Source organism: Loxodonta africana, chromosome 24 (assembly GCF_030014295.1).
Source record: "Loxodonta africana isolate mLoxAfr1 chromosome 24, mLoxAfr1.hap2, whole genome shotgun sequence".
NCBI lineage: Eukaryota > Metazoa > Chordata > Mammalia > Proboscidea > Elephantidae > Loxodonta > Loxodonta africana.
In genome coordinates, this window is record NC_087365.1 from 7,258,681 (window position 1) to 7,274,977 (window position 16,297).

The 16,297-nt window shown below is 42.4% G+C and overlaps 1 protein-coding gene across 1 annotated transcript in view; it reads right to left on the reverse strand.

Annotated features, from left to right (window-relative positions):
• Positions 1-3,980: 3,980 nt before the first annotated feature.
• Positions 3,981-16,297, reverse strand: part of CFAP61 (cilia and flagella associated protein 61) — a 405,193-nt gene continuing 392,876 nt past the window's right edge. The window contains exon 25 of the mRNA XM_064276462.1: positions 3,981-4,181. Coding sequence (XP_064132532.1) covers positions 3,981-4,181 — 201 coding nt within the window. The remainder of the gene's footprint in view (positions 4,182-16,297) is intronic.

The window sequence follows — 16,297 nt, forward strand, 5'->3', positions numbered from 1 at the left end:
TCCCCACTCTGCTGCGGACCCCTCTCCTGGCTTCGCAGAAGTCTCCATCCACCCCAGGCCCTCGGGCCCCACGAGCCACGGCCCGGCCTGAATCCCGCGTTTCCGTGTTTAGTGCCAGCCTCCGGCCGGCGGGCTCCGAGGACCCCGAGGGCTGGCGACCCAGTGCGCAGTGCGCTCCGGCCCGAGCCGGGCCAAGGCTTTGTGTTCGCAGGAATGAGGGGTTGTGTGTCAGTCTAAGGGGCACGCGAGAGCCACGCGCTGCCTGCCCGCCGCCCCGCCCGGGCCTCCGGGCACCTTCCGGGGCCCCCGCCTGCGGGCCGTAGCCTTTGTCCGGCAAATTAGCATAAAGCTGCCAGGGATCTTCCGTTGAAATAATTCCACACAAAAGGAGAGTGTATGAAAGAGAGCGAACAAGGCGAGGCCGCGCCGGCGCGGGAGCCGGCTGCTCCAGGGTTCCCCCTCGAGGGTCGAGTACCCCGGCAAGCTGCCGGCGCCCATTATTCGGCGGGGGCCGCGGGGTGGCTGGCCGCCGCCTTTCTCCCCCGAGCGTGCGGTCTGGCACCGCGCGCTCCGTGAAGTGCCCTCAAGGCTGTTTGTTTTTGCTTCGGTGGCACCGTCCGGGCCGGGGTCGGGAGGGGGCGGGAAGGCCCCGGCCGGACAGCGGGGAAGATGGTGTTGGCAAAAGCTGGCCAAGACGCCGCCAGAGAATGTGGGAAAGCCATAACCAGAGAATCACGCCTGGAAGAGCGGGATGGATTGAACGAGCCAGAATGACATTGAACGTGGGGAACAAGAGGGGTCTGCTTCCTCCTGTGAGGAGAAAAGGAACCAACACACCCGAGCAAAAACTGGCCAGGAAGGCCGGCGACCTCAACCCTTCCTCAAAGGCTCCAGGAGTGGAGGCCAGAAGGGGCGCACATTTTTGCAATGGCCTGGGTCTCCCTCTTTCTTGTTTCTGCCCTTCCCGCGGCCCCACATCTCCCCCTTTACCCTCTCCTTCTCTCCCCACCCTCCCTTGTCCCATCTCTCTCCTCCTCCCTCCCTCCTCTCACCCCCGGTGTCTGTGGTCTCTCTCCCCCTTCCCTGTCTCTTTCCTTCTCTCCCCCTCTCCTTTCTCTCCTACCCCAGCCCTGCTGCCCTCCTCCGCCATCCTTCACTCTGCCTCCACTCCTTCTCCACTCCCCTCAGTCCCAGTCTCTGCCCCCCCCCACTTCTGGGGCTCACTCCCGGTGACTTTCCCTCTCCTTTCTCCTTCTTTCTATCTTCCCCTTGGTCCCTCTCCTCTCTCCATCTTTCCCTCTCACTCTCCCTCCACCCTTCTCCCTCCATTTCTGCCCTCGCCCCCCTTCGCGCTCTCCTTCCCTCTGACTGCCGCCCCACCCTCTCTACCCCTCCCTGCAGGCCGACGTATGTTATTTTGTCTAGAGAGCGCCTATTTGTTCAGTGATGTGTGGCCTCCTGGCCGCCAGCTTTAATAGTGGGGGGGGGGGGGAGGTAGGCTTGGTTTCTGTGAACATTAGCATACAGCTGCCGGGCTCTGCGCCCCTGATCCCCGCGCTCACTTTATCCCAGCCTTATCATCACCTCTTCCCTCCACCACAAAACAATCAACAGCTTCTCACACACGGCGACTTTCCAGCGGAGTCCCTCTCTGTGCTCCTTGGCTAACACTCCCTCTGCTTCAAGCTGGCTCCCTCTCTCACGCCCTCTTCTAAGAGTCAACGTTGATTGGCTAGCTTTATGTTTTATCCTCCACACACTGTTGCCCTTCCTCCCCTCCTTCTTCTTTTGCCTTCCTGGGATATTTGGGTGTCATAAAACAATAGAGAGCCGTTTCTGGGTTTCCAGGACTGCACTCTTTACTAAAACAAGCTGTGTCCTGAGATCATTAGAGGCACCAGTGAGGTGAGGTGGTTGTGTGTGATTTGGGGGACTAAAACTTGAAAATGAATTTTGGTACTTTCTTGTCAATATTCTTTGCTCAAAACTCCATCTCTGCAGAATTTACGCCTTATGGACACAGAGAGAAGTCCAAATATTGGTATTGCAGAAGCCCTTCCTTTTTGCGTGCTTTACCCCCAGCAAGTAGAAAATAGTTTTCTTCTCCTAACAGCCAGCGTGAAGCTATGATCACAGATTATCAGCTTCTTCTTTCATTCACAGCAAACTCGTTCCTCAGTGATACAGTCTCGAGTTTGCACACGTGCTAAAATTCCTACCTAGGTCCAGGAAATTACCCACCTTCTGAATATGGGCAGTGATAAAATAACCTTGCCAAATAAGTTGTGTAGACTAAAATATATTCTAGATATTTTCAAGTCTGCCAGGATACTTAGAGGTCCAAGTCTAGTACTTTGAAAAAGGCAGCAAAGGAAAGCTTATAATCAAAATTATGCATGGTTTGGTATTAAGGTTAACATTGTTAATTGGGGTCACTTCTATGCCACCAGAGGCTGTTTATTGGTTACATTTGGTCACAGAAGTCATAACAGTTGATCTTCTGAGCTTGTTGTGTTAGTCTCCACCCGAGTCCCAGGGCCTGCCACAAAACTCCTTCCATTTGCTGGTGAATTTGACCCAGGTCCTCTTAGGGGGGAAAGGGGGCAGATAGTTGCTTGTGCTGACTCATTTGTAGGCCCCTGAAATATGGTTCCATGTGTTTTGGGTCTGCATTCTCAAGAGTGGCCCAGTAGCAATTGTTCCCCATTCAGGCTCCCCAGTTTGCACCATATGGCTGAAGCTGGGCCCTCGACCAAATGACCCCTGAGTTTGTGTGAACCACACTTGTGAAGGAATTAGTGGCGTTTACCGCTTGTTTTTGCCTGTCTCGGAAAAATCAGCGTCTAGTGTTCCGGAACAATTTCATTTCTGAGAAGCATCAAACAACTTTGGAGTTCCAAATAATTACGCAGTTCGTAGCAAAGAGTTGGATAACGGGTATATAGTTCTGCCATGCCAACTATGATTTTTCCTCCCAATAGCCGTGTAATTCTTGTAAATACAAATACTGAATATAAATACAAATAGAAAATAAATACAAGTAATGAACAAAGCCGGAATTCTGCCCAGGAAAACAAATTTTAAGCTTTGCTGTTCAAAAATTGAGTCACACATTGTGTCATGCTATCTGCTAAAAGAGATTCAAACAATTAAGTGAAACAATCTTGATTTATGTGTTGTTCCTGTTGGTTCATGAGTCTGTGTGTTTTCCAGCAGGCAAGTAATTTGTTCCATTTATTAACAAAAACAGGGTTTCTGATTCCCGTTCCAGGTGATATGTACCAGCGACCTCTTGATGCAAAGCAGCCATGCTCAGGGTCAAAGAAAATGCACTCGATGAATTTCCCACCACCCACCCTCTTACAATCTAAACCTGTAGGTGGGCTCCCTGATCTTCCCAGTTTTCGGGTATGTTTTGCTGGTGATCTGCAGCATGAATCGGGTTGTGATATCCGCTTCCTATTTCAAAAGTTCTTCGGAGCTTCCTTACACCATCGATCCTTCTGATGTTGGAATACAGATTTAACTTATCGCCCGTTTACTAATTTTACCTTCTGGGCACACAATTGTCTTTTTTATCACCTGCAAGTATTACTGGGTAAACATGTGACGAACTAACAAAACTGGTGACAGGGTATTTCCAAATATCAAACAGAATCACACACAAGGTAAAAATATATTCTACACAGTATGATCTCTTTTATTCCTAAAATGGATTATTATTCCGCACAGGACACGCCTGGTATTTGTAAAGCCTATCTCTACCCAAGAACGGAGATGCACTACCCAGTGCCACCTACTGGAACAACTGAAAACTACAGGCATAAGTGGACTGAATTAAAAAAAACCATGAGTGGACTGAATAGAAATGACAAAAACTGGAGGCTTTGCTGTTAAGCCGGCTTCAGAGGAGTTCCTATTTATACAGAGCACTTGCAGGAAGTAAGGTAGGAAAAGAGGAGAGCAGAGCCCGGGCCACGCTAAATGATGCTGGGCCACGCATACATGGGCAGGTGGTAATGGTTGTAGTGCAGGTAACCAAGGATGCTCTTCTCCACCAGGGCTTTGTAGATGGTGTCCTGGAAAACTCGTTGGAGGTATTGCCGGGGCTTCTCACGGATGCTGATTTCCTCGTCTTCAATTTGATGGGCTATCTGTTCTATGGAAGGAAGGTCTTCCTCCTGTGAAATACAGCAAGGGCCAGACACTGAAATGACTTGGATTTAGCACCATAATAAGAAAGCAGTTTCACTACAAAGAAGATTGTGCTCAGCCTCCAACGTGGTAATTTGAAGCCTTCGATCTTCAGAAAAATATTATCTGTAGATTCTGCTCATTTAAAAAAAAAGAAAGGATGTGATTAAACATACTTACATGAAAACTCCTAGATGGCTTACTCTGTTACAGTCTTGAAGAAACAGGACTCAAAAACCCTGGGATCGAGTCTCAGTATAACGACATTTCACTGATATCTTTAGAGACAGGGCTCAGAGAGAATAAAGTTATGTGAAATTAAAAATCCTATCTGTAATATTGCAGGGATCTCTCCAATGTTTTATTATAAAAAATGCCAAACATCCAATCAAGTTGACAAAATGGTACAGTGAACATCCACCTATCCCACACCTGGACTCTACAGTTAAGATTTTACAGGATTTGCCTCCTCGCATATCTGCCCATCTATAGCAGGGATGTTACTGAAAGTGTCTCACCAAGGTCTGAGCTGTGTGCTTTCTGAACAGTGTAATAATTGAACATTTCCCTAAAGGATGAGTCTTGTGGACTTGGATGGTATATTTATTTGAAATTGCAATAATTCTACATTTTGTTTTAAACAGAAATAAAGAATGGATTACTCGCAGAGTTTCACTAGATTATTAATTCATTAATGGTAAGAACTTATAGATAGAAAAATAGATTCAAGGTATAAGGCGGTAGTGCAGTGGCTAAGCACTCATCTGCTAACCGAAACGTCGGAGGTTCAAACCCACCAGCCACTCCACAGGAGAAGGATGTGGCAGTCTGCTTCTGTCAGGATTTACAGCCTTGGAGACCCTATGGGGCAGTTCTGCTCTGTCCTGTAGGGTCACTATGAGCTGGAATCGATTTGATGGCAATGGGTTTGGTTTTCTGTTTTTAATGTAATTATCATTTGGTTATTTAAGCAAGACACCAATAGATGGCTGAGATTATACACACAGCAATTAGAAGAACAGGCAGTGAGGGCAACAGGATTTCAGATTTAAAGCAGCTCAACAAAGGCAGGGAGAGAAAAAGACAAATGATGCTGGGAACCATACACTGGGAATGCTGAAATGTCACAGAGCTACCAACATGTCCCCAAGGATATATGCTGCAATGTATACTAGGTTGGCTCTTTCTCCCTTAATTTTTTCTGGATAATTGTATCAAACCAACATGAAAACAGTTTAGATGATGCTGTTTTATTTGGGTTGGATAGTGTAAAATCACAACATGGAACTTTCAAGAAAATACTGGATTCTTGTAGAGTAGCCTTTCATACTATAATCATTTCCCCTGTAACAGGGTGACCAACTCACATCTCAGAGTGAGAATCCCACCTCTCACAGTGACACCATCTCACCACTCACAGTGTGACATCCCATGACTTACACTGTGACCATCTTACCCCTCAGTGTGACCCTTGGTGACATAATCACATGTCTCAGTGTTACACTCTCAACTTGCTGTATGACAATGTCACCTCTCATGGTGCCCATATCACCTCTCACAATGTGACAATCCACCTCTCACACTGTGACCATCTCACAGTATGAACATCTAATCTCTCACAATGTGACAATATCGCTTCTATCAATTCCACTCAGAGGAGCCACAACCCCAATCAGTATGACCCTGTCACATTTCAGTGTTACAACCTCACCTTTCACCCTCTGATCATCTCACTTCTCAGTGTGACCATCTCACCTTTCATACAGCGACCATCTCAGTGCTCACACTGTGACCTTCTCACCACTTACAGTGGCCATCCCACATCTCACAATGTGTTCGTCCGCATACTCAGTTTGTCCATCTAATCTATTTCTCAGTGTGACTATCTCAAGGTGTGACCCTCTCATCTCTCAGTGTGACTACCCCACATCTAATGCTGTGACATGTCACCTATCATACCGACCATCTCACCTCTCATAGTGTGACCATTTCACCTCTCAATGTGACCATCTTATACATCAATCTGACCATCTCATCACTCGCTGTGTCCATCTCACCTTATAGTGTGATCTTCTCACTCTGTGACCATCTCACCTCTTACTGTTTGGTCATCTCACCACTCTTGTGTCCATCTCATCTTTCAGAGTTGATCATTGTATCTTTCACAGTGTGACCATCTCACCCAGTATAAGCATCTCATCTCTCAGGGCTACCGTGTCACCTTTCATAGTGTGACCCATTTTACCTCTCACGCTGTGAGCATCTCACTACTCAGGGTAACCATCTCACAACTCACGGTGGCCATATTACCAATCATTGTGATCATTTCACCTCTCCTACTGTAATCTTCTAACTTCTCTTTTCATCTCAACTCTCACACTTTGACTATCTCACCATCACAGTGTAACCATCTTTCCTCTCACAGTGTGGCTATCTCACTTCTACAATGTGATCCTCTCACCCCCTCAGTGTGACCATCTACCTCTAACACTGTGACCATCTCACTTCTCAGTGTGACTGTCTCTTCTCTCATAGTGTGCACTCTCATGACCATCTCCCCACTTCTGTGTGATCACCTCAACTCTCACACTGTGACCATCTCACATCTCAATGTGACCGTCTCACCCTCAATGTCACTATTTCACCTCTCACAGTGGTACTGAACATCTCACCCTTCAAAGTGTGACCATCTCACAGGGACCATCTCTCCTCTCTGGGTGAGTGACCCTCACACCACTCAATGTGAATATGTCACCTCTCAATTTGACCATCACACCTCTCAGTGTGACCACCCTACTTCCCAAATGTGACCATCTCAACTCTCAATGTGACTGACCATCCCACACCTCATTAATACAATATTACCTTTCACAGTGTGACCATCTCCCCTCTCACACTGACCATTTCAGCTCTTGCACTGTGACTGTCTCATGTCTCAGTGGGAGAGTCTCATCTCTCATAGACCATCTTATCTCTCACGCTGTGACCATCTTACATCTCAGTGTTACCATCGCCCCCTCGATGTGACCAGCTCATGTCTCAGAGTGATATCATCTCTCACAGTGTGATAATGTCACTTCTCAGACTGTGACCATTTTACTTTCTCACTGTGACTTCTGACTATTAAGTGTGATCATCCCACCTCTCATACTGTGACCATCTCACTCTTCAGTGTGACCATCTCACCTCTCAGTGTGACCATCTCATCCTTCATAGTGTGACCATTTCTCCTCTACACTGTGATCATCTCACATCCCTCACGTTGACCATCTTCTCTCTCTCTGTGTGAACATCTCAATTCTCACACTATGTCCATTTCTCCTCATGCTATGAACATCCCACCGCTCCATGTACTCATGTCACCTCACGGTGTGACCATCTCATATCTCTGTGTGACCATCTCTCCTCTCAGTGTGACCATCAGACATCTCACGGTGAAACCATGTCACCTTTCAGTGTAATCATCTAACCTTTCAGTTTGACCATCTCATATCGTGTCCATCTCACCTTTCTCACTATATCTATCTCACAACTCAGTGTGACCATCTCATCTTTGGTATGACCCTATCACCTCTCTCTCTGTGGTCACCTCAACTCTCAAACTACCAGTCATTTCTCACAGAATAACCACCTCATCTACTACACTGTGACTATTTTGCCTCTCACACTATCTTACCTCCCAGTGTGACAATCTCACCTCTCAGTATGACTCTCCTACCTCTCACAATGTGACCATCTCACCTTTCATTGACAATCTCACCTCAAAGTCTGACCATCTCACTTTGTAAAGTGACAAATTCAAATCTCACAGATCACCTCACTACTCTGAATGACCGTTTTCACCACCCAGTGTAACTACCTCACCTCTCAGACCGTGACTGTCATACTACTTACTCAGTTTAACTGTCACACCTTTTGGTATGATCATCTCACCTCTCAGTGTGACAATGTCACCTGTCACAGTTTGACCATCTCACCTTTCACACAATGACCATCTCATCTCTTACAGATTGATGATCACACATCTCACAGAGTGGCCATTTCATTGTTCACACTGTGACCACCATGCCTTGTATGTGACCATCTTACCTCTCACATTGTGACAATTTCACCTCTTTCAGTGTGATTATCTCAACTCTCACACTATGACAATATCATCTCTCACACTATGACCATCTCACTACTCAGTATGACTGTGTCACATCTCAGGCTGACCATTACCATTCTTAGAGTGACCATTTTACTTCTCATAGTATGACCATCTTAGAGTTCCGCGTGACCATATCATGACAGAGTGTGAACATCTCACTTCTCACAGGGTGTCCACCTCACCTCTCTCAGTGTTCCCATCACACATGTCACACTGTGCCCATCACACAGCGTGACTATTTTACATCTTACAGTGTAACCCTCTCACTCTTAGTGTGGTCACCTTACATACCACACTTTAACCATCTCATCTCTCAGTGTGACAGCTCGCCTCTCACACTGTTGACCCTCTCACCTCTCACAGTGAGCACATCTCATCTTTCAGTATGAAAATCTCACTGCTCAGTGTGATAGTCTCACCTCTCATAGCGTGAACATCTCACCCTTCACACTGTGACTGGCTCACCTCCCAGTGTCACCATTCCATCTCTCACTGTCTGACCACCTGAATTCACACAATGCCCATTTGTGACATCTCACCTATCATTTCCACATATAAGTAGGTGATCTTTTGTGTCTGATTGCTCTTATTATAATGTTTTCTAAATTCAACCACCTTTTAAAATGTATCAGTACTTCATTCTTTTGTATGGATGAAAATATTCCATGCATTGTATGGATATTTCATATTTTGTTTATCCATTCATTTGTTGAGGAACGTTTAAGTTGTTTCCACCTTTTGGCTATTGTGACTAGTGCTGTTGAACATTGGTGTAGAAGTATTTGTGTGACTAGCTCTTTTCAATTCTTTTAAGTATATACTTAGGAGTGGAATTGCTATGTCGTATGCTAATTCTATTTTTAACTTTTTGAGGAACTGCCAAACTGTTTTCTAAAGCAGCCACACCATTTTCTATTCTACCAGCAATGTACAGAGTTTCTTATTTCTCCACCAATTCTTGTAATTTACTTTTTTTTTTTTTTTTAATTACAGCCATCCTAACCAGCCAGTAACCAGTTGCTGTCCAGTCAATTCAGACTCATGGCAGCCCTGTGTGTTGCAGAGTACAGCCGCACTTCATGGGGTTTTCAAGGCTATGACCTTTCAGAAGCAGACTGCCAGGGCTTTCTTCCAAGGAGATCCTGGGTGGGTCTGAACAATCAGCCTTTTAGTTAGTAGTCAAGTGTTTAACCATTTGGGCCACCTAGGGACACCTAGAGCCAGTCTAGTGGGTGCGAAAGAACATTTCGTTGTGCTTTTGATTTCCATATCCCTCATGACTAATGACATTGAGCATTTTTCTTTTTTTTTTTTCATACTATGTAGTCTGGCTTAAAAAAAAATAATAAATTTTATTTCTTTTTCTCTAGAGAAGCAAAACCAGTGAAGTGTACGCACACATACACGCACACATTCCTTGATTTATCTCAAGGAAATGGCTCACACAGTTGTAGAGGTTGGCAAGTCCCAAGTCCCAGGTACATGCGTCAGGCGTCAGGCTGAAGGCTTCCCCTGACTCAAGTAGCTGCAGGGGTGACAAACCAAAGATTGCCACATCAGGCAGCAGACTGTTGTCTTGTGGGCTGCGAAGACTGAAGAATCCAATATCAGCAGATAAGATGGCAGGCTGCTGATTTACAGGCTGAGGAGGCCAACAAATCCCAAGATTGGCAAGTAAGATGGAAGACCGCTGGCTCACAGGCTGTGGAGGCTGATGAATCCCAAGACTGGCAGGCAATACAGCAGGCAGCTGGCTCAAGTGCCAAGAACCAGAGGTCAGATGATGACAAGCCAGATGCAAGTGAGCTTTGCCAGAGCATACATACATACATACTTCCTTCCTTCCTTCTTTCTTTCTACCTATCTATCATCTACCTACCTAACCTACTTACTTACCTACCTACCTATCTATCTCTCTATCCATCTATCCACCTATCTATCTATAGGATGCAGACCACACCCCTGAGGAAACTCTCCTTACAATTGATGGGCTGATCACATCAGATCACATCATGGAGGATGACTACACCATTACATAACTGCCAAACTACATCATTATATAACTTCCAAATCACTGAGATCATGGCCCAGCCAAGTTAACACACAACCATAACCATCACATATACCTTTTTGTAAAGATGTGTATTCAAATCCTTCGCTCATTTTTCATTGGGTTGTTATCTTTTTGTTGTTGAGTTGTAAGAGTTCTTTATATATCGGAGTATAAGACACTTCTCCATAAATAGGATTTGCAAGTATTTTCTTCCATTTTGTGGATTTTCTCTTCACTTTCTTGATAGTATTCTTTGATGCACAAATGTTTTTAGTTTCAATGAAGTACAATTTATATTTTTCTTTTGTTGCTTATCCTTTTGGTGTCATTGCTAAGAAGCTGTTGCCAAATCCAAGATCACAAAGATTTACTCCTATCTTTTCTTCTATGTATTTTATATTTTTAGCTCTTACACTTAGGTCTTTGATCCATTTTTGTTAATTTTTGCATATGGTATGAGACAACTTCATTCTTCTGTGGATCCAGTTGTCATCAAACCATTTGTTGAAGGAATTATTCTTTCACAATTGAATGGTGTTGTTATCCTTGTCAAAAATCAACTGGTCATAGATATGTGGCTTTATTTCTGAACTCTCAGTTCTATCCCTTTGATTTATATGTCCCTCCTATGCCAGTACCTCATTGTTTTGACACTGGAAAGTTTTGACACTGGAAAGCGTGAGTCCTTTCACTTTGTTCAGTTTTTCAGAATTGTTTTGGCTATTCAGGACGCTTGCAAATTCAGATAAACTTTAGGGTCAGCTTTCCCATTTTCTGCAAAAAAGGCCAGTGGGTTTTGATAGGAATTGCACCGAATCTATAGATTACTTGGAGAATATTGTCATTTTAACAATATTAAGTCTTCCAATCTATGAACATGGAATGTCTTTTTATTTATTTAGGTCTTTGTTAATTTCTTTCAGCAATGTTTTATAGTTTTCAGTGTATATGTCTTGCACTTTCTTGATCTAATTCATTCCTAAGTATTTTATTCTCTTTGATGCTACTGTAAGTGCAACTGTTTTAATAATTTCATTTTCAGATTGTTCATTGCTATTGTATAGAAATACAACTCATTTTTGTGTATTTACCTTGTATATTGCAACTTTGCTAATTCATTCATTAGTTCTAATACTTTTTTGTGGATTATTCAGGGTTTTCTATGTATAAGATCATGTCATTAGCAAATAGAGGTAGGCTTATTTCTTCCTTTCCAATGCGGATGCTTTTAATTTCTTTTTCTTGCCTAATTGCTCTGGCTAGATCTACCAGTACAAGGTTAAACAGCAGTGGCAAAGGCGGGCATCCTTGTCTTGTTCCTGATCTCAGAGGGAAAACTTTCAGTCACTTACTATTGAGTACGATGTTAGCTAGGGGAGGGAGGTCTCATAAATGCCCCTTATGAGGTTGAAGAAGTTCCTAGTTTTGTGTTTTTTATCACGAATAGCATTTGACTTTTGTCAAATGTTTTTTCTCCATTCATTATGATGATCCTGTGGTTCTTTTCCTTCATTCTATTAATGTAGTGTATAACACTGATTAATTTTCTTACGCTGAACCACCCTTGCATTCCTGGGATATATCCCACTTGGTCAAGGTGTATAGGCCTTTTGATATGCTGCTAGAATTGATATTCCAATATTTTGTTGAAGATTTTTGCATGTATATTCATAAGGGATATTGATCTGTAGTTTTCTTTTCTTGTGATGCTTTCCTTTGGCTTTGGCATGAGGGTAATTCTAGCCTCACAGAATGTGTTAAAAAGTGTTCATCCTCTTCTATTTTTTGGAAGAGTTTGAGAAGGATTTGTGTTGTTGTTCTTGTTATGTGCCATCGAGTTGGTTGCAACTCATAGCAACCCTATGCACAACAGAACAAAACACTGCCTGGTCCTATGCCATTGTCACAGTTGTTGCTATGCTTGAGCCCATTGTTGCAGCCACTGTGTCAATCCATCTCCTTGAGGGTCTTCCTCTTTTTCACTTTTTTTCTACTTTACCAAGCATGATGTCCTTCTCCAGGGACTGATCCCTTCTGATAACATGTCCAAAGCATGTAACATGGAGTCTCGCCATCCTTGCTTCTAAGGAACATTCTGGTTGTACTTCTTCAAAGACAGATTTGTTCATTCTTTTGGCAGTCCATGGTATGTTCAATATTCTTTGCCAACACCACAATTCAAAGGCATCAATTTTTCGGTCTTCCTTATTCATTGTCCAGCTTTCGGATGCATACGAGGTGATTGAAAAAGCCATGGTTTGGGTCAGGTACACCTTAGTCCTCAAGGTGACATCTTTGCTTTTCAACACTTTAAAGAGGTCCTTTGTAGCCGATTTGCCCAAAGCAATGTATCTTTTGATTTATTGACTGCGGCTTCCATGGGTGTTGATTGTGGATTCAAGTAAAATGAAATCCTTGATAACCTCAATCTTTTCCCTGTTTATCATGATGTTGCTTATTGGTCCAGTTGTTAGGATTTTTGTTTTCTTCATGTTGAAGTGCAATCCACGCTGAAGGCTGTGGTCTTTGATCTTCATCAGTAAGTGCTTCAAGTCCTCTTCACTTTCAGCAAGCAAAGTTATGTCATATGCATAAAGCAGGTTGTTAATGAGTCTTTCTCCAATACTGATGCCCTGTTCTTCATATAGTACAGCTTCTCAGATTATTTGTTCAGCATACAGATTGAATAAGTATGGTGAAAGGATACAACCCCAATGCACACCTTTCCTGATTTTAAACCACACAGCATCCCCTTCGTCTGTTTGAATGACTGCCTCTTGATTCATGTACAGATTCCTCATAACCACAATTGAGAGTTCCAGAATTCCCATTTTCTGCAATGTTATCCGTAACTTATTATGAGCCACAGAGTTGAATGCCTTTGCGTAGTCAATAAAACACAGGTAAACATCTTTCTGGTATTCTCTGCTTTCAGCCAGGATCCATCTGATGTCAGAAATGATGTCCCTGGTTCCACATCCTCTTCTAAATCCAGCTTGAATTTCTAGCAGTTCCCTGTCGATATGCTGCTGCAGCCACTTTTGAATGATCTTCAGCAAAATTTTGCTTGCATGTGATATTAATGGTACTGTTCAATAATTTCTGAACAGTATCATGGATCACCTTTCTTGGGAATAGGCATAAGTATGGATCTCTTCCAATCGGTTGGCCAGGTAGCTGTCTTCTGAATTTCTTGGCATAGATGAGTGAGCACTTCCAGTGCTGCATCTGTTTGTTGAAACATCTCAACTGGTATTCCGTCAATTCCTGCAGCCTTGTTTTTCGCCAGTGCAGCCTGGACTTCATCCTTCAGTACCATCGGCTCCTGATCATACGTTACTTCCGGAAATGGTTGAACATTTACCAATTCTTTTTGGTATAGTGACTCTGTGTATTCCTTCCATCTTCTTTTGATGCTTCCTACATCATTTAATATTTTCCCCACAGAATCCTTCAGTATTGCAACTCGAGGCTTGAAATTTTTCTTCAGTTCTTTCAGCTTAAGAAATGTTGAGCGTGTTCTTCCCTTTTGGTTTTCTTCCTCCACGTCTTTGCACATGTCATCACAATACTTTACTTTGTTTTCTCGAGCTGCCCTTTGAAATCTTCTGTTCAGCTCTTTTACTTCATCATTTTTTAGTTTTGTTTTAGCTACTCGACATTCAAGAGTAAGTTTCAGAGTCTCTTCTGACAGCTATTTAGTTCTTTTCTTTCTCCCCTGTCTTTTTAATGACCTGTTGCTTTCTTCATGGATGATGTTCTTGATGTCATTCCATAACTCATCTGGTCTTTGGTCATTAGTGTTCAGTGTGTCAAACCTATTCTTGAGATGGTCTCTAAATTCAGGTGGGATATACTCAAGGTCGTACTTTGGCTCTTGTAGACTTGTTCTAATTTTCTTTAGTTTCAGCTTGAACTTGCATATGAGTAATTGATGGTCTGATCTGCAGCCTGCCCCTGGCCTTGTTCTGACTGATGATATTGAGCTTTTCCATTGTCTCTTTCCACAGATTTGATTCCTCTGTACTCTATCTGGCAAGGTCCATGTGTATAGTTGCTGTTTACGTTAGTGAAAAAAGGTATTTGCAATGAAGTCGTTGGTCTTGCAAAATTGAATTGTGTGATCTCTGGCATTGTTTCTACTACCAAGGCCATATTTTCCAACTACTGATCCTTCTTCTTTGTTTCCAACTTTCGCATTCCAATCACCAGTAACTATCAGTGCATCCTGATCGCATGTTCGATCAATTTCAGACTGCAAAAGTTGGTAAAAAATCTTCAATTTCTTCATCTTTGGCCTTAGTGGTTGGTCATAAATTTGAGTAATAGCCATATTAACTGGTCTTCCTTGTAGGCATATGGATATTATCCTATCACTGACAGCATTGTACTTCAGAATAATCTTGAAATGTTCTTTTGGATGATGAACGCAATGCCATTTCTTCCCAAGTTGTCATTCCTGGCATAGTAGACCATATGATTGTCCTATTCCAAATGACCAGTAGCAGTCCATTTCAGCTCATTAACCCCTAGGATATTGATCTTTATGTGCTCTATTTCATTTTTTACGATTTCCAATTTTCCTAGATTCAAACTGGATATTTGCAACTCTTTCTTCATCATTTTGAGTCTTGCCACATCAGCAAACTAAGGTCCCAAAAGTTTGACTCCATCATAAGGGATTTTGATCTGCAGTTTTCTTGTGATGTCTTCATTTGGCTTTGGTATCAGGGTAATGCTAGCCTCACAGCATGAGTTAAAAAGTGTTCATCTTCTTCTATTTTTTGGAAGTGTTTGAGAAGGATTTGTGTTAATTCTTTTGATTTTTGGTCAAATTCTCCAGTGAAGCCATCTAGTCCTGAGCTTCTCTTTGTTGTGAGGTTTTTGATTATTGATTCAATCTTTTCATTTGCTATAGATCTGTTCAGATTTTCTATTTCTTCTTTAGTCAGTTTTGATAGTTTTTGTGTTTCTATGAGTTTGTCTATTTCATCTAGCTTATTTATTTTTTGTATAACTGTTCACAGTATTTTCTTGTAATTCTTTTTTTATTTCTTCCCACTTTCATTTCTGATTTTAGTTAATTGAGTCTTCTCTCTTTTTTCTTAGTATAGCTAAGGGTTTGTCAATTTTGTTGATCTGTCCAAAGAACCAACTTAAGAGTTTTGTTGATTTCCTCTATTGTTTTTCCATTCTCTATTTCATTTATCTTTGTTCTTATCTTTATTATTTCCTTCCTCCTGAATGCATTGGGTTTAGTTTAATCCTTTCTTTCTAGTTCTTTAAGTTGTAAAGTTATTGATTTTTTAATAAATTAACTTAAAGTTAATTTACTGATTTTAGATATTTTTCTTTTTTCTTTTATAGCATTCGCATTCACAGCTATAAATTTCCCTCTGAGCACTGCTTTCCCTTCATTTCATAAGTTTTGTTACGGTGTATTTTTGTTTTTATTTGTCTCAAAGTATTTTCTATCTCCCCTGCGATTTCTTCTTTAACCTATTGGTTGTTTAAGAGCATGTTGTTTAACTTTCACATATTTGTGAATTTTCCAGTTTTCCTTCATTATTGATTTCTAGTTTCATTCCACTGTGGTCAGAGAAGGAACTTTGTAATGTTTCAATCTCTTTAAATTTATTGACACTTGCTTGTGGCCTAACATATGGTCTATCCTGGAGAACGTTCCTGTGCACTTGGACTGTTCTTTATAGGTATGTTAGGTATAGTTGGTTCATAGTGTTGTTTAAGTCTTCTATTTCCTTATTGACCTTCCTTGTGGTCATCTGGCCCATTATTAAAAGTGGAGTATTGAAGTCTCTATTATTGTAAACTTGTCTATTTCATCCTTCAATTCTGTCAATTTTTGCTTCATATATCTTGGGACTTTGTTGTTAGGTGCA